The 18,685-nt window shown below is 33.7% G+C and overlaps 1 protein-coding gene across 2 annotated transcripts in view; it reads right to left on the reverse strand.

Moving 5' to 3' along the window:
* Positions 1-8,506: 8,506 nt before the first annotated feature.
* Positions 8,507-18,685, reverse strand: part of LOC306639030 (olfactory receptor 8K3-like) — a gene marked incomplete at both ends in the record, with an annotated part of 68,667 nt that continues 58,488 nt past the window's right edge. Inside the window, one exon of one of the 2 annotated variants that reach the window (XM_079102472.1) lies at positions 8,507-9,331. In XM_079102472.1, coding sequence (XP_078958598.1) covers positions 8,507-9,331 — 825 coding nt within the window. The remainder of the gene's footprint in view (positions 9,332-18,685) is intronic. The other variant, XM_079102471.1, reaches the window with a different exon arrangement.

Consider the following 18,685-nt stretch of genomic DNA (forward strand, 5'->3'; position numbering starts at 1 on the left):
CACATACAAGGCTCGTAAATGCTTTAAGATAAGAAATCCTGATATATATATACATATATGTGTATGTATATATATATATATATATGTAAAAGATATAGAGATAAAATATATAAAACAAAAATGAAAAAATATTTTGATAAATGGATGATTATTGTACTCTAAGTTTTCTACACGTTCCTTTTTAGTTGTATTCCCAGTGAAATTTAATAGATACATTCAAAAACATACATGACACTATTACAAATAGCATAAGACCTTTTTTTTATAATCCTCAAGAATGTAAAAAACTACCTACTTCAAAGTATAGTTCTATAAAATTTTTAGACTTAAACCTGTTGCAACTTAAACTTTTAATGCATTTAATAGATTTGGATGGAAGAATGAATGAACAAAATAGTAATGGATTACACTGAAATTTTCTCTATAAGAAACAAACCAGGAGAGATATATGTATGTAGATATAGACTATATTATACATTAACTTGTATATTACAACAGGTCAAGTAGTACTTAATATGTGCAAATAAATTCTTCCATTCTCTCCTTAGTACTGTTCCTCCCCACTCCATGACAACAATTAGACAATCAGTGTGTTATTATTTTGGATTAATTATTTTCTGTTTCAAAATAATTTAATGACATTTCAATACATATTATCTTGATATGAATTTACTTAAAATATTATTTTCCTCAGTGAGAATATTTGTTGTGATTAAAATATGCTTGTATTTAATAAATCAGATCCACTTTTTCATACCAAAAAAACTGAAAGACTATAAGAAATTTTGAACAACAACAAAGAGATGTCATTGCATTGATTTTACACAATGAAGTCTCATAAAATTCATTTTGAGTGAATACACACACACACATTTCTTTTTTTAAGTATTGGCGATTGAACCCAATGCACTTTACCAACTGAGCTACATCCCAACCATTTTTAATTTTTGTTTTGAGACAAAGTCTTGCTAAATTACCTAGATTGGTCTCAAACTTGCCATTCTCCTACCTCAGTCTCTTGATTCACTGAGATTACAGGCTGCACCACCACGTACAGTAGAAATAATGTATTTTAAAGAAAAGAAGTCTAATTTAAGTACCTATCCTTGACTAAATTATGTGATGTGTATGTACAAATATGTGACAATATTGGTTACTATGTTGTATCGATAATTTTAAAGGTTGAAATGATTATAATAATTTTTATAAAATTTTATATTCTATAAAATTTTCTATGGTACACAATAGGGACTCAATAAATAAACTAGAGTTGAGATACACATTTATTGTTGGATACATTTTGAAATTTTCTGCCGCAAGGCCACAAAAACTTCTTCCAAATATGACAGAGCACATTATGCTAATAAATGTGCATAAACCAAATAGAATATATTTGATTATCTCTAAGAGCCCAGGTATTAAAAATCTAGCATAGTAGCAGATAAATGGCATTTAAGTAAAACAATTATTATTCTTTTGTTATTATTTATGAAGAAAATGAATACCAAAATGTTCTAGATAAAAAGAAATTGTAATTGGCACAATTTGCTTAAATATAGTGACAGTTATCTGTACACAAGCTACAAGCACATAAAATCATTTAGTTTTGCAACATGTACAGATACCTTTCTCATATTAAATATTCCAAATTTGTCAGATATGGCATTAGATAAATATCTTTAATGGATGCAATAATAAATAAGTTTTTTTTATATTTTGGTTTGGTTCATAATAATGAAAATACCTCTAAATAGGGTGCATATGATAAATCAGTACCAATATCCCTTTAAAGCAAAGAAAGATAAGCATGCTTCCTTTAACTAGTTTTGGAGTTTAATGGCAAGAATTAAAGAAAAGCTTTTTCATTGTTCATTAATCCTTATTGAATTTTCAAGTTTATTTTTAAAAATTAGATTCAAAAACATGTGGTGGCATCTAAATGCATTTTATTATTACCATTTCTTTAAAACTGGTCACTTAAAGTCTCCTGATACTAGAAAAATGTTTTCATATATGTAAACAAGAGGTCAATTTTTTTTCCTTATCAAGAGATCACAGATAAATCTCTTTCATACATTTATTTACATAATTAAAATTGAACTGATTTCTGAGAGAGTTCCCAAAAAAAACTAAGAGCTGCTAAGTATGGAAGGACATTAAAATAGGATAAATGATCCTTGCTGTTACAATTTCTCCTCTACAAAAAAATAGTTTTTTATTTATGTTTCATCTACTATCACTTTTCCCATCCATTTGATATGAAACTGAATGTGTTCAAAATTATTTTCTCAGTACATACAATGTAAGCATTTCATGCTTATGAGTGCTCACCAGTTCAACTTGGGTGCAAATAATAATATTTAATATGCAGAGAGAAGAAAGAGTTCCTACTCTGAATGTTGTTCAAGCATTATGGAGTAGTAGAAGCATAGAAGCATAGAAGCTAATCAGATATAGAATAGATGTAATAGCCATAACAAATGTGATAATTTCTAAAGAGACATTTACCACAGTGTGACCTCATAAAATCTACCTCTGTTACCTATAATGAAGCTTCTTTTGTGATCCTCCCATGTATTTCCAAATTAGGCATTTTCAAGGACAATTTATGCATTGTTTCAACTTTAGAGATGCTCCCTGAGGAAATGCAAAGCAATTTATTTATTATCTCTATGGCACTTGAATGCTTAATGAAATGCCTGGAGGCTGTCCACAGATTGTCAGGGGCAACGTTTTTCACCTTTGATTTCCTTCCTTCCTTCCTTCCTTCCTTCCTTCCTTCCTTCCTTCCTTCCTTCCTTCCTTCCTTCCTTCCTTCTTTCCTTCCTTCTTTCCTTCCTTCCTTCCTTCCTTCCTTCCTTCCTTCCTTCTTCCTTCCTTCCTTCCTTCCTTCCTTCCTTCCTTCCTTCCTTCCTTCCTTCCTTCCTTCCTTCCTTCCTTCTTTCCTTCCTTCCTCTCTCTTTCTTTCCTTCTTTCTTTTTCTCCTCATCATAGAATCCTGCAAACTCAATTCTGCATTTTATCCAGAAGCATCTGAACATTAGGGTTCCAGAGATATTAGTGCTCTCACATTCCTTGCAGCATAATTTGAAAGAGCAAAGCTGTGTAAATGACATAAATATTCATTGATGGATGAATAAATAAAAGTGGTATATGCAAACAATGGACTATCTTTCAGCCTTAAAGATTTCTATCCTGATATGTGTGATAACATGGAGGTACTTGGAGAACATTATTCTGAATAAACCGATCATCGAATGATGAATACTGCATGATGCCATTTACATGAGATATTCAAAATACTCAAGCTCACAGATTCAGAAAGCAGAAAGATGGCTGCAAAGGACAGAGAGTTGGAGGAAATGAGGAGTTGATAATAAATAGGCATGAAGGCTCAATTTTTTCAAGATAATCAAATTCCAGAGATGTGCTGAAAAACATTGTGCCAATTGTTAACAGTACTGAATTGCGTAGTTTCAATATTAAGAATGCAGAATTCACGTTAAGCACCATGACTGGGCATGGTGGCACAGGCCTCTAATCCTAGTGGCTCAAGAGGTTGAGGCAGAAAGATCACAAGTTCAAAGCCCACCTTGGCAATTTAGTGAGGCCTTAAGCAACTTAGTTAGACACTGTCTCAAACTAAAATGTAAAAAGGGCAAAAAAAGCACCATTATGTTTTTAAAAGGAATAAAGAATTTGACGTAGAAATATCTTTGCAATGAAAACAAGATGTGCTGGAAAGCAAGGCTAGATAGGAACATAGAAAAGAACCTTTTCTGATCTTTCCATCTTGGATTTCAGCAATGAGAAAGTGTATCATCTGTAAAGCTCTCACAAAGTAATAATGTCAAAAGAAAACACAGCTAAAAGCTGAGTAGGGGCCAGACTAGTATGAAATCTCACATTAATAGATGTTTGCATTGTTCTGGCAAAAGCAATATCTGCCAGGTGTTTCTATTTTATTTTTGTATTTGTTTTTCTTGAATTTAAGACTAATCTTGATGAAAATGCTGTATAGTTTCTGTATTCTGTGAGGAATTAAAAATGGATCTATACCTGTGGTACAGATGATTAAAAGGAGGGAGGGGACACAGCATCATGAGTTAACTCAGGGATAATACTCAGGAATTTCAGTCCATTACCTGAACCTCAGCCTGCGATTGAGAATGGAGCTCATTGCTTTGAACTGAAATCAGGCACCAGTGACTTCATGGAAAGTGCTCTGGGCTAATGGCAACAGTGATAAGTGTTTGGATTAGGAGTATTTGATGAAGCCATTCAGATACATCAGTATCAGCATTTATGCACCCACATACTTATATGCACATATTAGTATAAATACTGGAAAATGCAAATTGAGGATTTTTGTTCTTCATTTTAAATGAACCAAGACAGAATTCACATTAATTTTTATTTTAAAATATCTGCAAAAGAAGAGAATTGCAGATAGTTGTATATTGTTCTATATACAACCCAGTGGTACCAGGACAGTGGTGCACATTGTGGAAAAGCCAAAGGAAGTGACAGAGAGAGTGTGTGAGACCTATGATTTATTGAGGAAAGCTTATGAGATCAGTGATTGCTCCAAGAAGAGTTTGGTGGTGAGAGGCTGAAGAGATGGCACCTGCATCCCTCAAGGAGCTTCAGCAAGCAATTCCTCTTCTCCCTCGTGGTGCTTTGTTCGGTGATACCTGGCTGATCTGTGACTCATAACCTTTCTATGGTGTCCTCAGTTCCAGCCAGTCACCATTGAGAGGGGAACAGAAACAGTGACATAATTAGCAACAGAATGCTTAGTTTTATTGTATGACCAGCATCCCAGAGGAACAGTACCCTAGCATACATGCAAGAAAGTAACTTTCTAAGGTAACACTAACATGGCCTAGTTCCTGCTGTGCATGAAAAAGCCAGTTTCCTCAATGATAATATGCATCTGGTCATCTTGACCCAGACTTGTTCTCATTTTCTCCTCAGCTTGGCAAGATTTTAGGAAACATAAAGGGGACATGTGTGAACATGGTGTTTAACTTCCCCCTTTTCTTTAACAGTTATGCATATTAATGAATCAAAACAAAAATTTCACCTTACCCACTTGATATGGACATATGGAACATGAACATCATTTTTTTAAATGTGGAAAATGTGCTTAAATGATAAACCAGTTTCTTTCAAATTTTTCTGTGTTGCCTCTTTTGCATCTTTATCAAATTATAAATGATGTGATTCAGCATGGGAATCATAATTGCATAATATAGCTATGTTATTATGTCATGATCCAAAGCCTAGTTGGAATTTTAACTCACATATCTGAAAAGAAAAGTCCTATGAGAAATGGATACACATTAGGTGAGAAGCACATGGAGAAAACTGTTTTCCTTCAGCAGAGTATATCCTCAGAATAGCCAATAGAAGGAAACCATAGGAGATCAGGACTACTAGTACAGTAGATAATCTCAGGAAACCTGGCACAGAACAAGAGGAGAAGCTGGTTTGTGCTGATGTTAAAATAAGCAATAGCAAGGAGAGAAGGGATATCACCGAAAATGTGTCTGATCTCATTGATCCACAGAAGGATAGTGTGAAAGTGGCCACAGTGTGTATACTAGCCTGCAGAATTCCTCCAACGTAGGACACAATGATGAGTGTCATGTAGCCTCTCTGATAAGCTCATTGAATTGTATAGTCAAAGGCTACATAGTTTCATAAGCCTTTGCAGCCAAGAGAAATCCTTCTGTGTCTCTGAAAGTTATACCAAGAAACATCTGTGCTGCATATCCAAGGAAGTTTCCAATTTACAGTTTGTTCAAAGTTTGTGTCATTAATGCATATTGGAACTTCCACTTTTTTTTGTATTCATTAACATGTCACATACATTTTATTTCTTTATTTCTAGTTTCTCAATATAGGTAATGACCTTTTGATTTTCAAATGATAAGTGAAACATTAGATTCTGGCTTAAATCGGGCACAGTGTATTATTGTTTGTATGTTCTGCTAAATTCAACTTCTAACATTTCATTAGGAACTTTGAAAGAGTTGATGCCTTTATTTGTCTGTGATATCAGGTGAGTACTCCTCAAAAAGTTGAAAAATGTACCACCTTCTTAGTTTTCTTTAAGTGTTTCTAAGGTACTCTTTTTTTTTTTTTTTTTTTCCCCTATACATTTTGAAGAATTTCAGATTGAATCACCTGGACCTGATTTGAGGATGATGTGGGAAGATTGATTTTAATACATTTCCATTTTGAGACCCTCTTCATCCATGATTTTTTTTTCTAACGTGTTGTTTAGTGTCTCTGAAATTATTCAATATAATACCCCACAGCTTATGATTCTAATCGTAACTATAGATTCGTTTGTTTAAATACTCAGAGGGCTCTTAATTTTCAAAATATCTTATTCTAAATTGCATAGACCTTTGGAATCATTATTGTATACAACATTTAATTCTATTGACTCAAATTTTCCAATCAAATATTTAAATCATAGGCCATTCTTGGTTTTCAGAATATTTCATTCAATGAAAAAAAAATCCATGAAAAAAAAAATCCATGAAACACCTTCTAATTCCACATAATAATGCAATAAACACCAATTTTCTAAATGAGGAAGATGTTATAAAATGTTCAACCAGAGCATACTATTAACATGAAAATTTGAAGAATTATCAAAAAGCTTGTCAATGTTTATTTTAGAAGTAACATATTAGGCAATATTTACTCAGTGTGGTTTTTGAAATTTAAATATTAGAATTATTTTTTTCTTAAAAAGTTATAATTATCACTGAAATTAATTTGAAGGAACATAAATTAATTAGGAATTATATTAATTTATACATATCCAGAATTTGTATTCCCAAACTACTAATTAAAAACATTTCATTTTATCTCTGTTCAACATAAGGTCTCTTGGGAATTAAAATATTTTTTTAGCCAGGTACAGTGGCACACACCAGTAATCCCAGTGACTTGGGAGACTGAGGATGGAGGATTGCAAGTTCAAAGCCAGTTTCAGCAGCAACTTAGGGAGATCCTGTGTCAAAATAAAATATTAAGAAAGGGCTCGGGGATGAGGCTCAGTGTTGAAACATCACTGTGTTTAATCCCCAGTACAAACAAAAAGAATATATATATATATATATATATTATATATATATATATATATATATCTTGCATATATAAACCATTTGCAGAAATTTTATTATATTATATAATAAATTATATAAACCTCTTAGTTATATATACCTACGCATGAAAATATACAATTGCTGTTAGTATTCTAATGAAATATTTTTATTCACATTTGATAGGTTCAAAGATAACTTTATTACATGTTGGTGTTCTAAGAAAACAGATCAGTCCTTACATAATATAAAGGAAATGCTACAAATGTAAAAGAATAACAATAATAACAAAGCATGGATAATTTTAGAGAGAGTTACAAAGTGTGTCCAGAAGTTATGACAATTAAAGATAGATACATATCATGCTACTCTCTATTGGAAATATATTACAGTTCAAATTGTGAGACTATCTTTGTTTGCTTCCATTAACTGGGATTATGAAATAATGGAGGTTAACCAAAAGGTAGTACACTGTCATATGTACCAAACCTAAAGAATGTTATCCAAAGGGGAAAGAAAGAGAGAGAGAGAGGCCAAGAGTCTATTCCATAAGAGACAGGTCCCTTAGGTAAGAATAAAATAATAAATAGACAATGATTTTTCAAACAGGATTTATTCTTTGCATTTAAGCCTGGTAAAGGAGAGTAAATATCTTGAGACAAACACAAGCTCTAATTAATCAAGACTGAGCCAGGAAAGAAGTGGGAGCAAAACCCAGAAGCTTCAAGGGCAGAACTTAAGAGATCTCCCTTAATTGGTGCATTCACTTCCATACACAGATGTGGTGAATTAGGTAAGATGACATACAGCACTGAACCTGTAGGCTTCTAAATAGTCAAATATGTTAATAGAATGTCTTGGACATATATAAAACTAAGACTATTGATAAGAAAAGAGAAAAATCTCAAGATCTTCAAGTGGAAAAGGAAAATGAGCAGATTTTTGTGACTGATTCCTTCAAATAATCAGGCCACACAACTTATAGAAATGTGCTTAAGACAGAACGGTTACATTTACATCCAAGAACAACACATTTTAAAACAAGCATGTGAACTGAAAATATGTTTCCTAGTTGAGACTACAGAAAAGCTGCACAGAAAAGCTCCTTTTCTGCACATATTACTTATTCTCACTCTCCTACTGCATACACCTTAAAGTATATAGACCCTAAGCCTATTTATTCAGAATTTCCTTAATTTTTATACCACAATTCATCTCTCCCCCTCAAGGAAGGCAAAATCTTTCAGTTTTTGTTCAATTAAATATTTACAGTATTCAGAAATGTGAAGGCCAATCCAAACTCAGTTTTGCTTACTGTTCTGGAGGGAAGCAGAACAGGTTCACAACCAAACACGATTTATGGCTCATAGAATATAAAAACGTCAAGAAAATACATTGCGTATCTTATTCCAGGTTCTCTTTAGGGCATACTTTACATCTTTGTTCCTCAGGCTGTAGATCAAAGGATTCAACATGGGGATGACCAGGGTATAAAATATGGAAACCACTTTATCAGTGTCCAAGGAGTGGTTGGACTTGGGCTGCACATACATAAATATCAAAGTCCCATAGAACACAGTGACCACTGTCAGGTGGGATCCGCAGGTGGAGAAAGCCTTGTGCCTGCCCTCAGCTGACTTCATCCTGAGAATGGCTATGAGGATGAGCAGGTAGGACACAACAATGACCAGAAGAGAGGAAATCAAATTAAAAGCTGCTAAAATCAGAATCATCACTTCAATTTCATGTGTGTTTGAGCAGAGCAAAGATATTAAAGGGAGACTGTCACAGTAGAAATGACTGATGACATTGCAGCCACAGAAGGATAAGGTAAAAATCTTTATGGTAATTAGAAGAGACACAAATGTGCAGTAGAGATATGGGATTGCCACTAATACATGACATACCCTCTGTGACATGATGACAGTGTAGAGGAGAGGGTTACAGATGGCCACGTAGCAGTCATAGGATATGGCGAACAGAATAAAGAGTTCACTGATAATAAACACAAGAAAGAAAGCTAGCTGTGTAGCACAAAAGTGGTAGGAGATTGTATTTCGATCCACAAAAAAATTTACTAACATCTTGGGTCCTACAACTGTAGAATAATCAAGATCTGTAATAGCCAGGTATCTCAGGAAAAAGTACATGGGTGTTTGCAGGCTGTGGTCCACCTTGGTGAGGATGATCATGCCCAAGTTGCCCAGCACTGAGACCAGGTAGATGAGAAGGGACAGCCCAAACAGTGGAGCCTGCAGCTCAGGGTGTGACATGATTCCCTTCAGAATGACTCATGCACCACTGTGAGGTTGGGTTTCTCCATCCAATTTTATTAGAAAGCCTGTATTGGAAACACACAGTAGCAATGTCAGTAGATTACAAATATTATCATGTGGAGATTTATTCTAAAAATCTGCAAATAAGATAAATCCTTAGTTTCTGAGTTATATTAGAAAATAAACATCTTTACAAATAAAAATATGCAGAAATTGAGACTGAGATCAACTTGTTCTGATATAGGGTGATTTGGCTTACCAGTGAAATTTGTGCAATGTCTGGAGATATTTTGATATTTGCAACAAGAAAATGAATTGCTACTGTCATTTGATGATTAGAGATTATCTGTGATCCACAATATCTTTCCCAAAACAATATGCACACCAACAACTTGTACCAAGGTTGAGAAACCTACATAGATAGATAGATGATAGATACATGCATAAATAGATGAATAAGCAGAGATACTGATGAAGTTATACAGAATTATAAAGCAAAAATGGCCACCAAAGTTTAAATAACCTAAATACTATTTTTGTTAGATAAATGGATAATTGTACTATTCTTTAATATTCTGTATAATTGCAATAACATCTTGACATCTGTTAATTTCATTTTACAAACATTGTATTGATGTAAATTACACAAGTAAAATGTCTAATAATCAATTTTCTAATTCATACAACTCTCTCCTTCAAGACATGGTCCTTTGAAATTCAAATTCTCACAGTTAGAGTTGAAAATATACCACAATTGGCAATTATGAATAGGAAACTCTAAGTGATCACTTTGCTAATTGTTTTTATGAAAAGAAGCAAACCAGAAGAAAAATATACATATGTTAATACTGTTTTATTTGCATGTAACCTTTTCATATATAACTCTGTGACAGTAATTTAGCCTAAACCCTTTATTCTCAGATACAAAACCAGTATATCCTTCCACGTTTGTTGAGAAGGTGATTAAACAATTTGGTGTACACATATTACCCACTAATAGCTCTCAGGATCATGTTCTTGATGCTGGTGTTTTTTGTTTGGTTTTGTTTGTTTTTTTAAAAGCAAACTACCTGAAGAAGTTTTCGTTACAGATGAATTTGAACACTTCTCAGCACTTTACTCACCAGACTCAGATGATGAATAGGTGAGGAACAGGTCAAGGTAGGATGTAACCTTGCAACCTGTCCTGATCTCTGCAGCTGCCCCAGTTTCTTGATGACTTAAATTGAACCAACTAGGCTGTGGTTTTGGATGACTTACCATCTATAGTTTTTAAATTTAATAAAATTTTAATGTAAGATATTATGATTCAAATTCACTTAAAATATTAATCTTCCCCTGGGTACACTGTCAGAGTAATTGATATATACTTGTTTACATGTAACAAATCCGATATATAGTACATGCAAGAACACAGGGCGAGTATAAGGAAGTCTGATCAAATTAGGACAAACAGGTTCATTCTGTCTTTATACAAAAAGAGTGAAAAACTGAATTTGGATGAAGCGACACTGTACTTTAAGGAGAAAGAAAGTTTCATGTGCTTTTGATTTTATAAATTTCTATCCTGTATAAAACTTATAATATGATCTATAATATCATAGAAATGTAATGAAACATATTCAAAATGACGAATGCATGGAGTCTTAGATGTTATTTGAAATCCCTCTGTCCACAAAGTCCACAAGAACATTTTTTCAAATGTAATAAAGCATTTTGGGTAAATGAACATGTGTAAAAGACAAGATATATCTTCATGGTTCTAATAGACTGGAGATTGAAAGGTGTAACATGCAAGCAGGCATTTCACAGTGAAGGCAGGATTATTATTACCAGTTGTGTAAAATAATGTGAGCACCAATCTCTCCTAAATTACAAAAGAAGAATAAGGGCATACTTTATACTGAAAATTGTGACAGAAATCTCTAAGAAATGCATAGGGAAACAGGCAAAATCATGACATTTGACAATGTTAAACATACAGCTGATTAGGTACAACTTCCATTTACTGTATGTAAAATCCTGCTTATATTGTTATGACTGTCTGAAATTCAACCTTGCCCTATACATACATGCTGCTTTAATTAGAAATATGAAAGTGCACCAGTCTAAAGCATTAGATAAATACTTTTGATAAATCCTATAAGAAAAAGGGTATATCTTGTTTTTGTTGTTTAGTTTGCTGGAATCTGTAATCATAAGAAGCTAAAAGACAAAGTGCCTTGGTAAGTACCAATCTCCTAAGAGGTAAGCAGAGATAGAAACTGCTTCCTCTCACCAGTCTTAGAGTTCAATGGAAAAAATAACAATCTGCTTTTATGTCTGCCTGTCTTTCCCTTCCTCTTTACTTTCTTCCTTCCTTTCTTTTTTTTGTGTGTGTGTCAGGAATTGACCCCACTGAGCCACATCCCCAGCCCTTTTCTTGCATCTTATTTTGAGATGGGTCACACTAGTCTGCTTACAACCTCTCTAGGCTGCTGCCATACCCCTGCCTCAGCTGCCCAAGCTGCTGGGATTACAGGTCTGCAAAACATAGTTTTGCTATCTTAACTGAATATCAGAATTTCATTTTTAACCCTATGCACCATGAAAAGTTGAATCAGATACCACTCCAAAATAAAGAATATTTTACCATCAGTATACAACTGGGGACTTTGTTTCCTAATCATCAAGAAAGGCTTTCCATCTCTCAGTGTAAAGTGAAAACTCCCATTTGCTTATTAAGAGATTGTTAATGAATACACTTACATATAATTTACATAATCATTAAATTTTAAATTACTTTTGAAAGGGTGACAAAAAGAGCCTGGAGTGACTAAATTAGTATTTGGGAGAACTTCAAAATGAATGACTGAATTTTGGCAGTCCTTCAGCCTCTTGGGTTGGAGTTGTCATTTAGTGGTGCAGTACTTGTCCAGTAGGAATGGGATCCTGTGTATTGCCAGCAACAAGAAATTTGAATTTTGCCTTTCACCCCCCAAAAAATCCTTTGGGGTTCATCTCCTCATGTCCTCTTTCTTTGAACTTCTGCCATTCATACACACACACACACACACACACACACACACACACACACACACATACACACATAACACAATACACATATGAATGTATACATATGAATGTATACATGTGTATATATAATATATTATTATATGTGTGTTTTTATGTATGTCTAAATATTTTTCAACCTCACAATCTATTTCAAAAATACTCCATTTAAAAATATTCAATATTAAAAAATTAATATGAAGAGAAAAGGAAAGAGATCTTATTGCATTTAAGGCATTGCAAAGGAGAAATAGCCACTTTCATCAGATGGCAAAGCCAGGGAATTTTGTGGCCATTTCTGTAGATATTATTCATATACCATACCCCTTGAAACCTTCACTCTTTGTTACCTATAATGAAACATCTCTCTTGATTCCCCCATGTTTTCTTAACATGATATTTGTGAGGATGTTTTATAGATTGTTTTTTCATATTTTGAGACTCTCCCTGAGGAGAAGTCAAGCAACAAGTAGATTATCCCTAAAGCATTTGAAATTATAATCAAAAGCCTAGAAGATATCCACTAATTATCAGGGACAATTTGTATTCAACTGTGGATTCATTTATTTATTAATAGTATAGTATGAACCAGCCATCCAACTTCTGGATTTTGTTCAAAAGAATTGAAATTAGGACTCAAGGAGATATCAGTGCCCTCCTGTGTTTTTGAAACAGCCCAAAGTGGAAGTAACATAAATATACATTCATGGTGGAATACATGAATACAATTTATGTACAATATGGAATATTCATAAGATTTAAAAATGATATATTCTGCTGAGTGTGGTGGTGCATGTCCGTAATTCCAGTGACATGGGAGGCTTAGGCAGGAGGATTGAAAGTCGGAGGCCAATCCCTGGAACATAGCAAGACTCTATTTTAAAGTTTAAAAAACAAAAAAAGTTTTAGGGATGTAGCTCAGAAGTAAACCACCTCTGGGTTCAATCCCCAGAACCAAAGAAAAGTTGGGAGGACAGGTTTTGGCTCAGTGGTAGAGCACTTGCCTAACATATGTAAAGCGCCACATTAAAAATAAATAAAAAAATAAAATAGAAGTATTGAAAAACCTCTTTAAAAAATGTTATCCTCTAACATATGATATCACAGAAACCTTGGAGAAAATAAGGTTGAATAAAATAGTCACAGACAAATAATTAATGATTTTCACTTATGGTATTAAAAATTATGAAATCAGAATGTGGGATGATAGTTTCCAAGGGTTAGGGGTTGGGGGAAATGAGTTGCTAATAGATGTGAAGAGTCAATAACTGAAATCAAACATGTTCCAGAGGTCTGCTGTGAAACATTGAGTTACAGTTAAGAGTTCAGCTTTATACATTTGAAATTATTAAAACTGCAGCTTTTATGTTTACAACTATGAAATGAGTATTTAAAAAGCATAATGAAGTACCGTACAAACTCTTAACAGGTGTGACTCTCGAAAATATAATACTCAAAGCTTCTGGGGAACAAAGGTCACCTATATTATGAATACTTTTGGAGTTATCCAGAAAAGAAAAGGAAAAGAAAAGGCATGAGGAGGGACGAGCAAAGTCAGAATGAGGAGAAATTAACTTTCACTAGTGGAAATACTGCTCTAGAGTTGGTGGCTATAAAGCATTGTGAACATAATTGGCACTAAATCATTACCTTTTAATTTAAAAGAATTCACTTCAAGGAAGGTGAAGTTTACTTCAATAAAGTATCTTTAAATGAGTTTAGATATACATGTTTGTTGTCTGTGTCTTTTATAAGTAGTGCCTATTTTTATAATGTGTCTATGTAATATGTATGCATTCTTGATAGTAAATTGTGTATTTTACATGCAATAAATAATTGCCTTTTTATGAGTCATAATAGTTTTGGTTTACAAAAGTTTCCCATGTAGTGTGCTTACATTAGTTTGTGTTTAAAAATTATTAATTTTTAATGAAAAAACTAAAGGGATTCTACTTAAGAGTTCTGGTAAATGTTAAAATATTAACCATAAAAATATACCTTTTTGGATTATTTGCATTCTTGGTGTAGAGTTTTTTGAGTTCTTTATACATTCTGGAGATTAGTGCTTTATCTGAAGTATGATTGGCAAAGATTTTCTCCCACTCTGTAGGCTCTCTCTTCACCTTGCTGATAGTTTCCTTTGCTGAGAGAAAGCTTTTTAGTTTGAATCTATCCCAGTTATTGATTCTTGCTTTTATTTCTTGTGCTATGGGAGTCCTGTTGAGGAAGTCTGGTACTAAGCCAAAATGTTGAAGATCTGGACCTACTTTTTCTTCTATAATTTGCAGGGTCTCTGGTCTGATTTCGAGGTCCTTAATCCATTTTGAGTTGAGTTTTGTGCATGGTGAGAGATATGGGTTTAGTTTCATTTTGTTGCATATGGATTTCCAATTCTCCCAGTACCATTTGTTGAAGAGGCTATCTTTTCTCCATGCATGTTTTTGGCCCCTTTGTCTAGTATAAGAAAATTGTATTTTTTTGGGTTTGTGTCCATGTCCTCTATTCTGTACCATTGATCTACCTTTCTATTTTGGTACCAATACCATGCCGTTTTTTTACTATTGCTTTGTAGTAGAGTTGAAGATCTGGTATTGCGATACCCCGTTTCACTCTTCCTGCTAAGGATTGCTATAGCTATTCTGGGTTTCTTATTCTTCCAGATGAATTTCATAATTGCTTGCTCTATTTCTGTAAGGTACTTCATTGGGATTTTAATTGGAATTGCATTGAATCTGTATAGCACTTTTGGTAGTATGGCCATTTTGACAATATTAATTCTTTGTATCCAAGAACATGGGAGACCTTTCCATCTTCTAAGGTTTTCTTTAATTTCTTTCTTTAGTGTACTGTAGTTCTCATTGTAGAGGTCTTTTACCTCTTTTGTGAGATTGATTCCCAATCTAATTGACAAATGGGCTAAGGAAATGAATAGACACTTCACAGAAGAAGTTCTACAAGCAATCAACAAACATATGGAAAAATGTTCAACATCTCTAGTAATAAGAGAAATGCAAATCAAAACCACCCTAAGATTCCATCTCACCCCAATTAGAATGACGAATATCAAGAATACAAGCAACAACAGGTGTTGGCAAGGATGTGGGGAGAAAGGTACACTCATACATTGCTGATGAGGCTGCAAATTAGTGCAGCCACTCTGGAAAGCAGTGTGGAGATTCATTAGAAAACTTGGAATGGAACCACCATTTGACCCAGCTATCCCACTCCTTGGCCTATACCCAAAGGACTTAAAATCAGCATACTACAGAGATACAGCCACATCAATGTTCATAGCTAATCAATTCACAATAGCCAGATTGTGGAACCAACCTAGATGCCTTTCAGTTGATGAATGGATAAAGAAATTGTGGCATTTATATACAACGGAATATTACTCCGCCATGAAGAATGATAAAATTATGGCATTTGCAGGAAAATGGATGAAATTGGAGGATATCATGCTAAGTGAGATAAGCCAATCTCAAAAAACTAAAGGATGAATGATCTCACTGATAAGTGGATGAGGACAGATAAGGGGGGGTATGAGGGGTTAGCGTTAGGGTTAGGGTTATATTTAGGGTTAGGAATAAGGAGGGTGGTAAGAATGGAGGAAGGAAGGACTGTATAGAGGGAAAAGAGGGGTGGGAGGGGTGGGGGGGAAGGGAAAAAAATAACAGAATGAATCAAACAATATTGCCCTATGTAAATTTATGATTTTTAATTAAAATTAAAAAAAATGAAATATATACCTTTTTTTGTTTTTAAGTACTGAGGATTGAACCCAAGTGTTATTAACAACTGAGTCACATCCCCAGCCCTATTTTATATTTTATTTAGAGACAGGGTCTCCCTGAGTTGCTAAGTGCCTCACTAAATTGCTGAGGCTGACTTTGACCTTGAAGATACTCCTGCCTCAGTCTCTGGAGCTGCTGGAATTACAGATGTGCACCACCTTGGTTGGCACAAATAAAGATTTACTTTTTCCTATAATTTAATGTATTTGGTTTTCCTAACAGATATTAAATATAAGTGTGATTGCCTTTATATATTAATGTTAATCTTTTTTACACATAAATATCATATTTTATACAATTTGAGGTCTTTGCACATCTATTTCACCTTGAGTTTCTTCTGGTACAAATCCCACTCAGTTCTCTCCTTTCCCAGATGTAAGCACTATTTACTCTTTGTCATTGGTTAAATCAAAATTTACTTACTCTTCAGCAAACATGCTATAAATATACAGAGGCTCTAAGTAAATATTTGTAACATATTACTGAATGTCTTAGTCTGCAAATTTCTTTCATCACATGGTTATTTTTTACTATTTAATGTTATTTCATCTAGTTAGAGATTCTCCTTGTGATTCTGCTGAATACATAAATTTATCAGATATTTGATATATTCTTACATCTCATGTTCACAGCACAAGACTTTTTATTTATTTATTTGTTTTACTTCATCTCCTCCCCACCTATATGAAATCACCAACTTTTAAATTTGTGTTGATTTAGGGCATTTGGAGTATTTAAAAAGACTTTACATTTAAATTTTTCAAGTCATTAAATTTAAGTTCAAATATTAACCCTAAGAGGTTTATTTCTTTGTTATTTTCTTTGGTATAAATATGCTATCTAAATTTCCTAAAGGATTAATAGTCATTTAATTCAGCAATGTATATTGTAGCTATTTTTAAAAGTATGTGGTGTATTTCACTATTGTTGTGATTACTATGAGGTAGATGCAGAGCTGAAAATGTATATGCATAAAATTCTTGGTAGGTTTGAACAGTGATTAAAGGACTCTTGCATCCTTAATAATACATGAACACACACACACACATACACACACACAGACACACACACATATGCATACACAAGGTCAGTCCTGATTTGCATCTACTGGAAATGCACAGATATTAAATGCCAATCATCAGAACTCAGTTTTAATACTTGAAGGGAATAATCATATAATGTCACAAGAGAGTGTAATCCAAGGGAGAAAAAGTCTTAAAAGTATTCTGTAGGATTACACTGTGGTAGGAGATAGACTGTATTTGTCTATTACAAAGTTACTTAAGTGTATTCATTCCATTTTAGGAACACACCTTCAGATTGGATTCTTTGTTATAAGCATGATATTCTGCATCAACTAATGAATAAAGGGGACCATTGAGGGAGAAAACAAGTTTACAAAATAATTTAGAAACAATACAGGAAAATGAAGGAAGAAAAGAGAAAAAAGTCACTGAAACAAATTTAATGGAGACGTATCTGTGTAGTGAAAATTTGGAGTGTTGGAAGCAGGGTTAAAAGTGAGCACAGTAGAGAGGCTAGAATGTTCATTCTTGTACCTGGGTGGCGAGAAGGGGCACCATCTTCAAGACCTTCACAGAGTGGGGGCATCAAGAACAGAGCCAAAGCTGAGTATGCAGCAGGCCTGCAGGGAATCTTATAATGACCCATGTGTGCTCCATTATGGCAAGAGCAAAAGCTGCCATTGGGTTGTAGTTCAAAACTTTCTGAATCGTGCTTTTCTTTTGACTTGTATTCAAATTTAACCTTGAAAAATGCTGACAGTATCAATGGTCTCGTATCAATATCTATGAGGAATTAAAGGATGGGATTAGGCCTATGATGTGGAAGACAGAATAAAAGGAGGAAATTCACCCTCACAAATCAGGTCAGTGATCAGACCCTGGAATTCAAGCATGCTATCTGTGGTGTAGGAACAACAAGATGAATAGATTGCTCACAGATATAACATGCAGTAGATTGCTCTAACTGGACTGAAGAACTTATGACATCATGGAAGATTTCCAAACATTCTGGGCTTATGAAAACAGTGGCTTTTTGTGTGTGTTCTTTTTGGGTTAGCATGGTGCTTGATCAAGCTGGTCAGACAATATCTATTAAAAATTTGATAATTGCAATTAAAATATAATTTAGATAGAAATCAATAAAACAATACACAGAATATTAAAGAATATGTAAATATATTCAAGTGTGTGTTGGATTTTGTGCACTTCACTTATATCAACACTATGTATATGCATATGCATATGCATATAGAAATATGACCATTGTAGAGTAAATGAATGATGTAGGATTTCTGCATTTAAAACAGCACAAGAGAGGATTGAGCATGATCTATATTTTAAATATTCACAATAAGAGAATTACAATGATAAGAGAAAACAAACATTTCAACCATACTCTCATGAGGCTGTCAAAC

The sequence above is a fragment of the Sciurus vulgaris genome (genome assembly GCF_902686455.1).
Source record: "Sciurus vulgaris genome assembly, chromosome: 11".
NCBI lineage: Eukaryota > Metazoa > Chordata > Mammalia > Rodentia > Sciuridae > Sciurus > Sciurus vulgaris.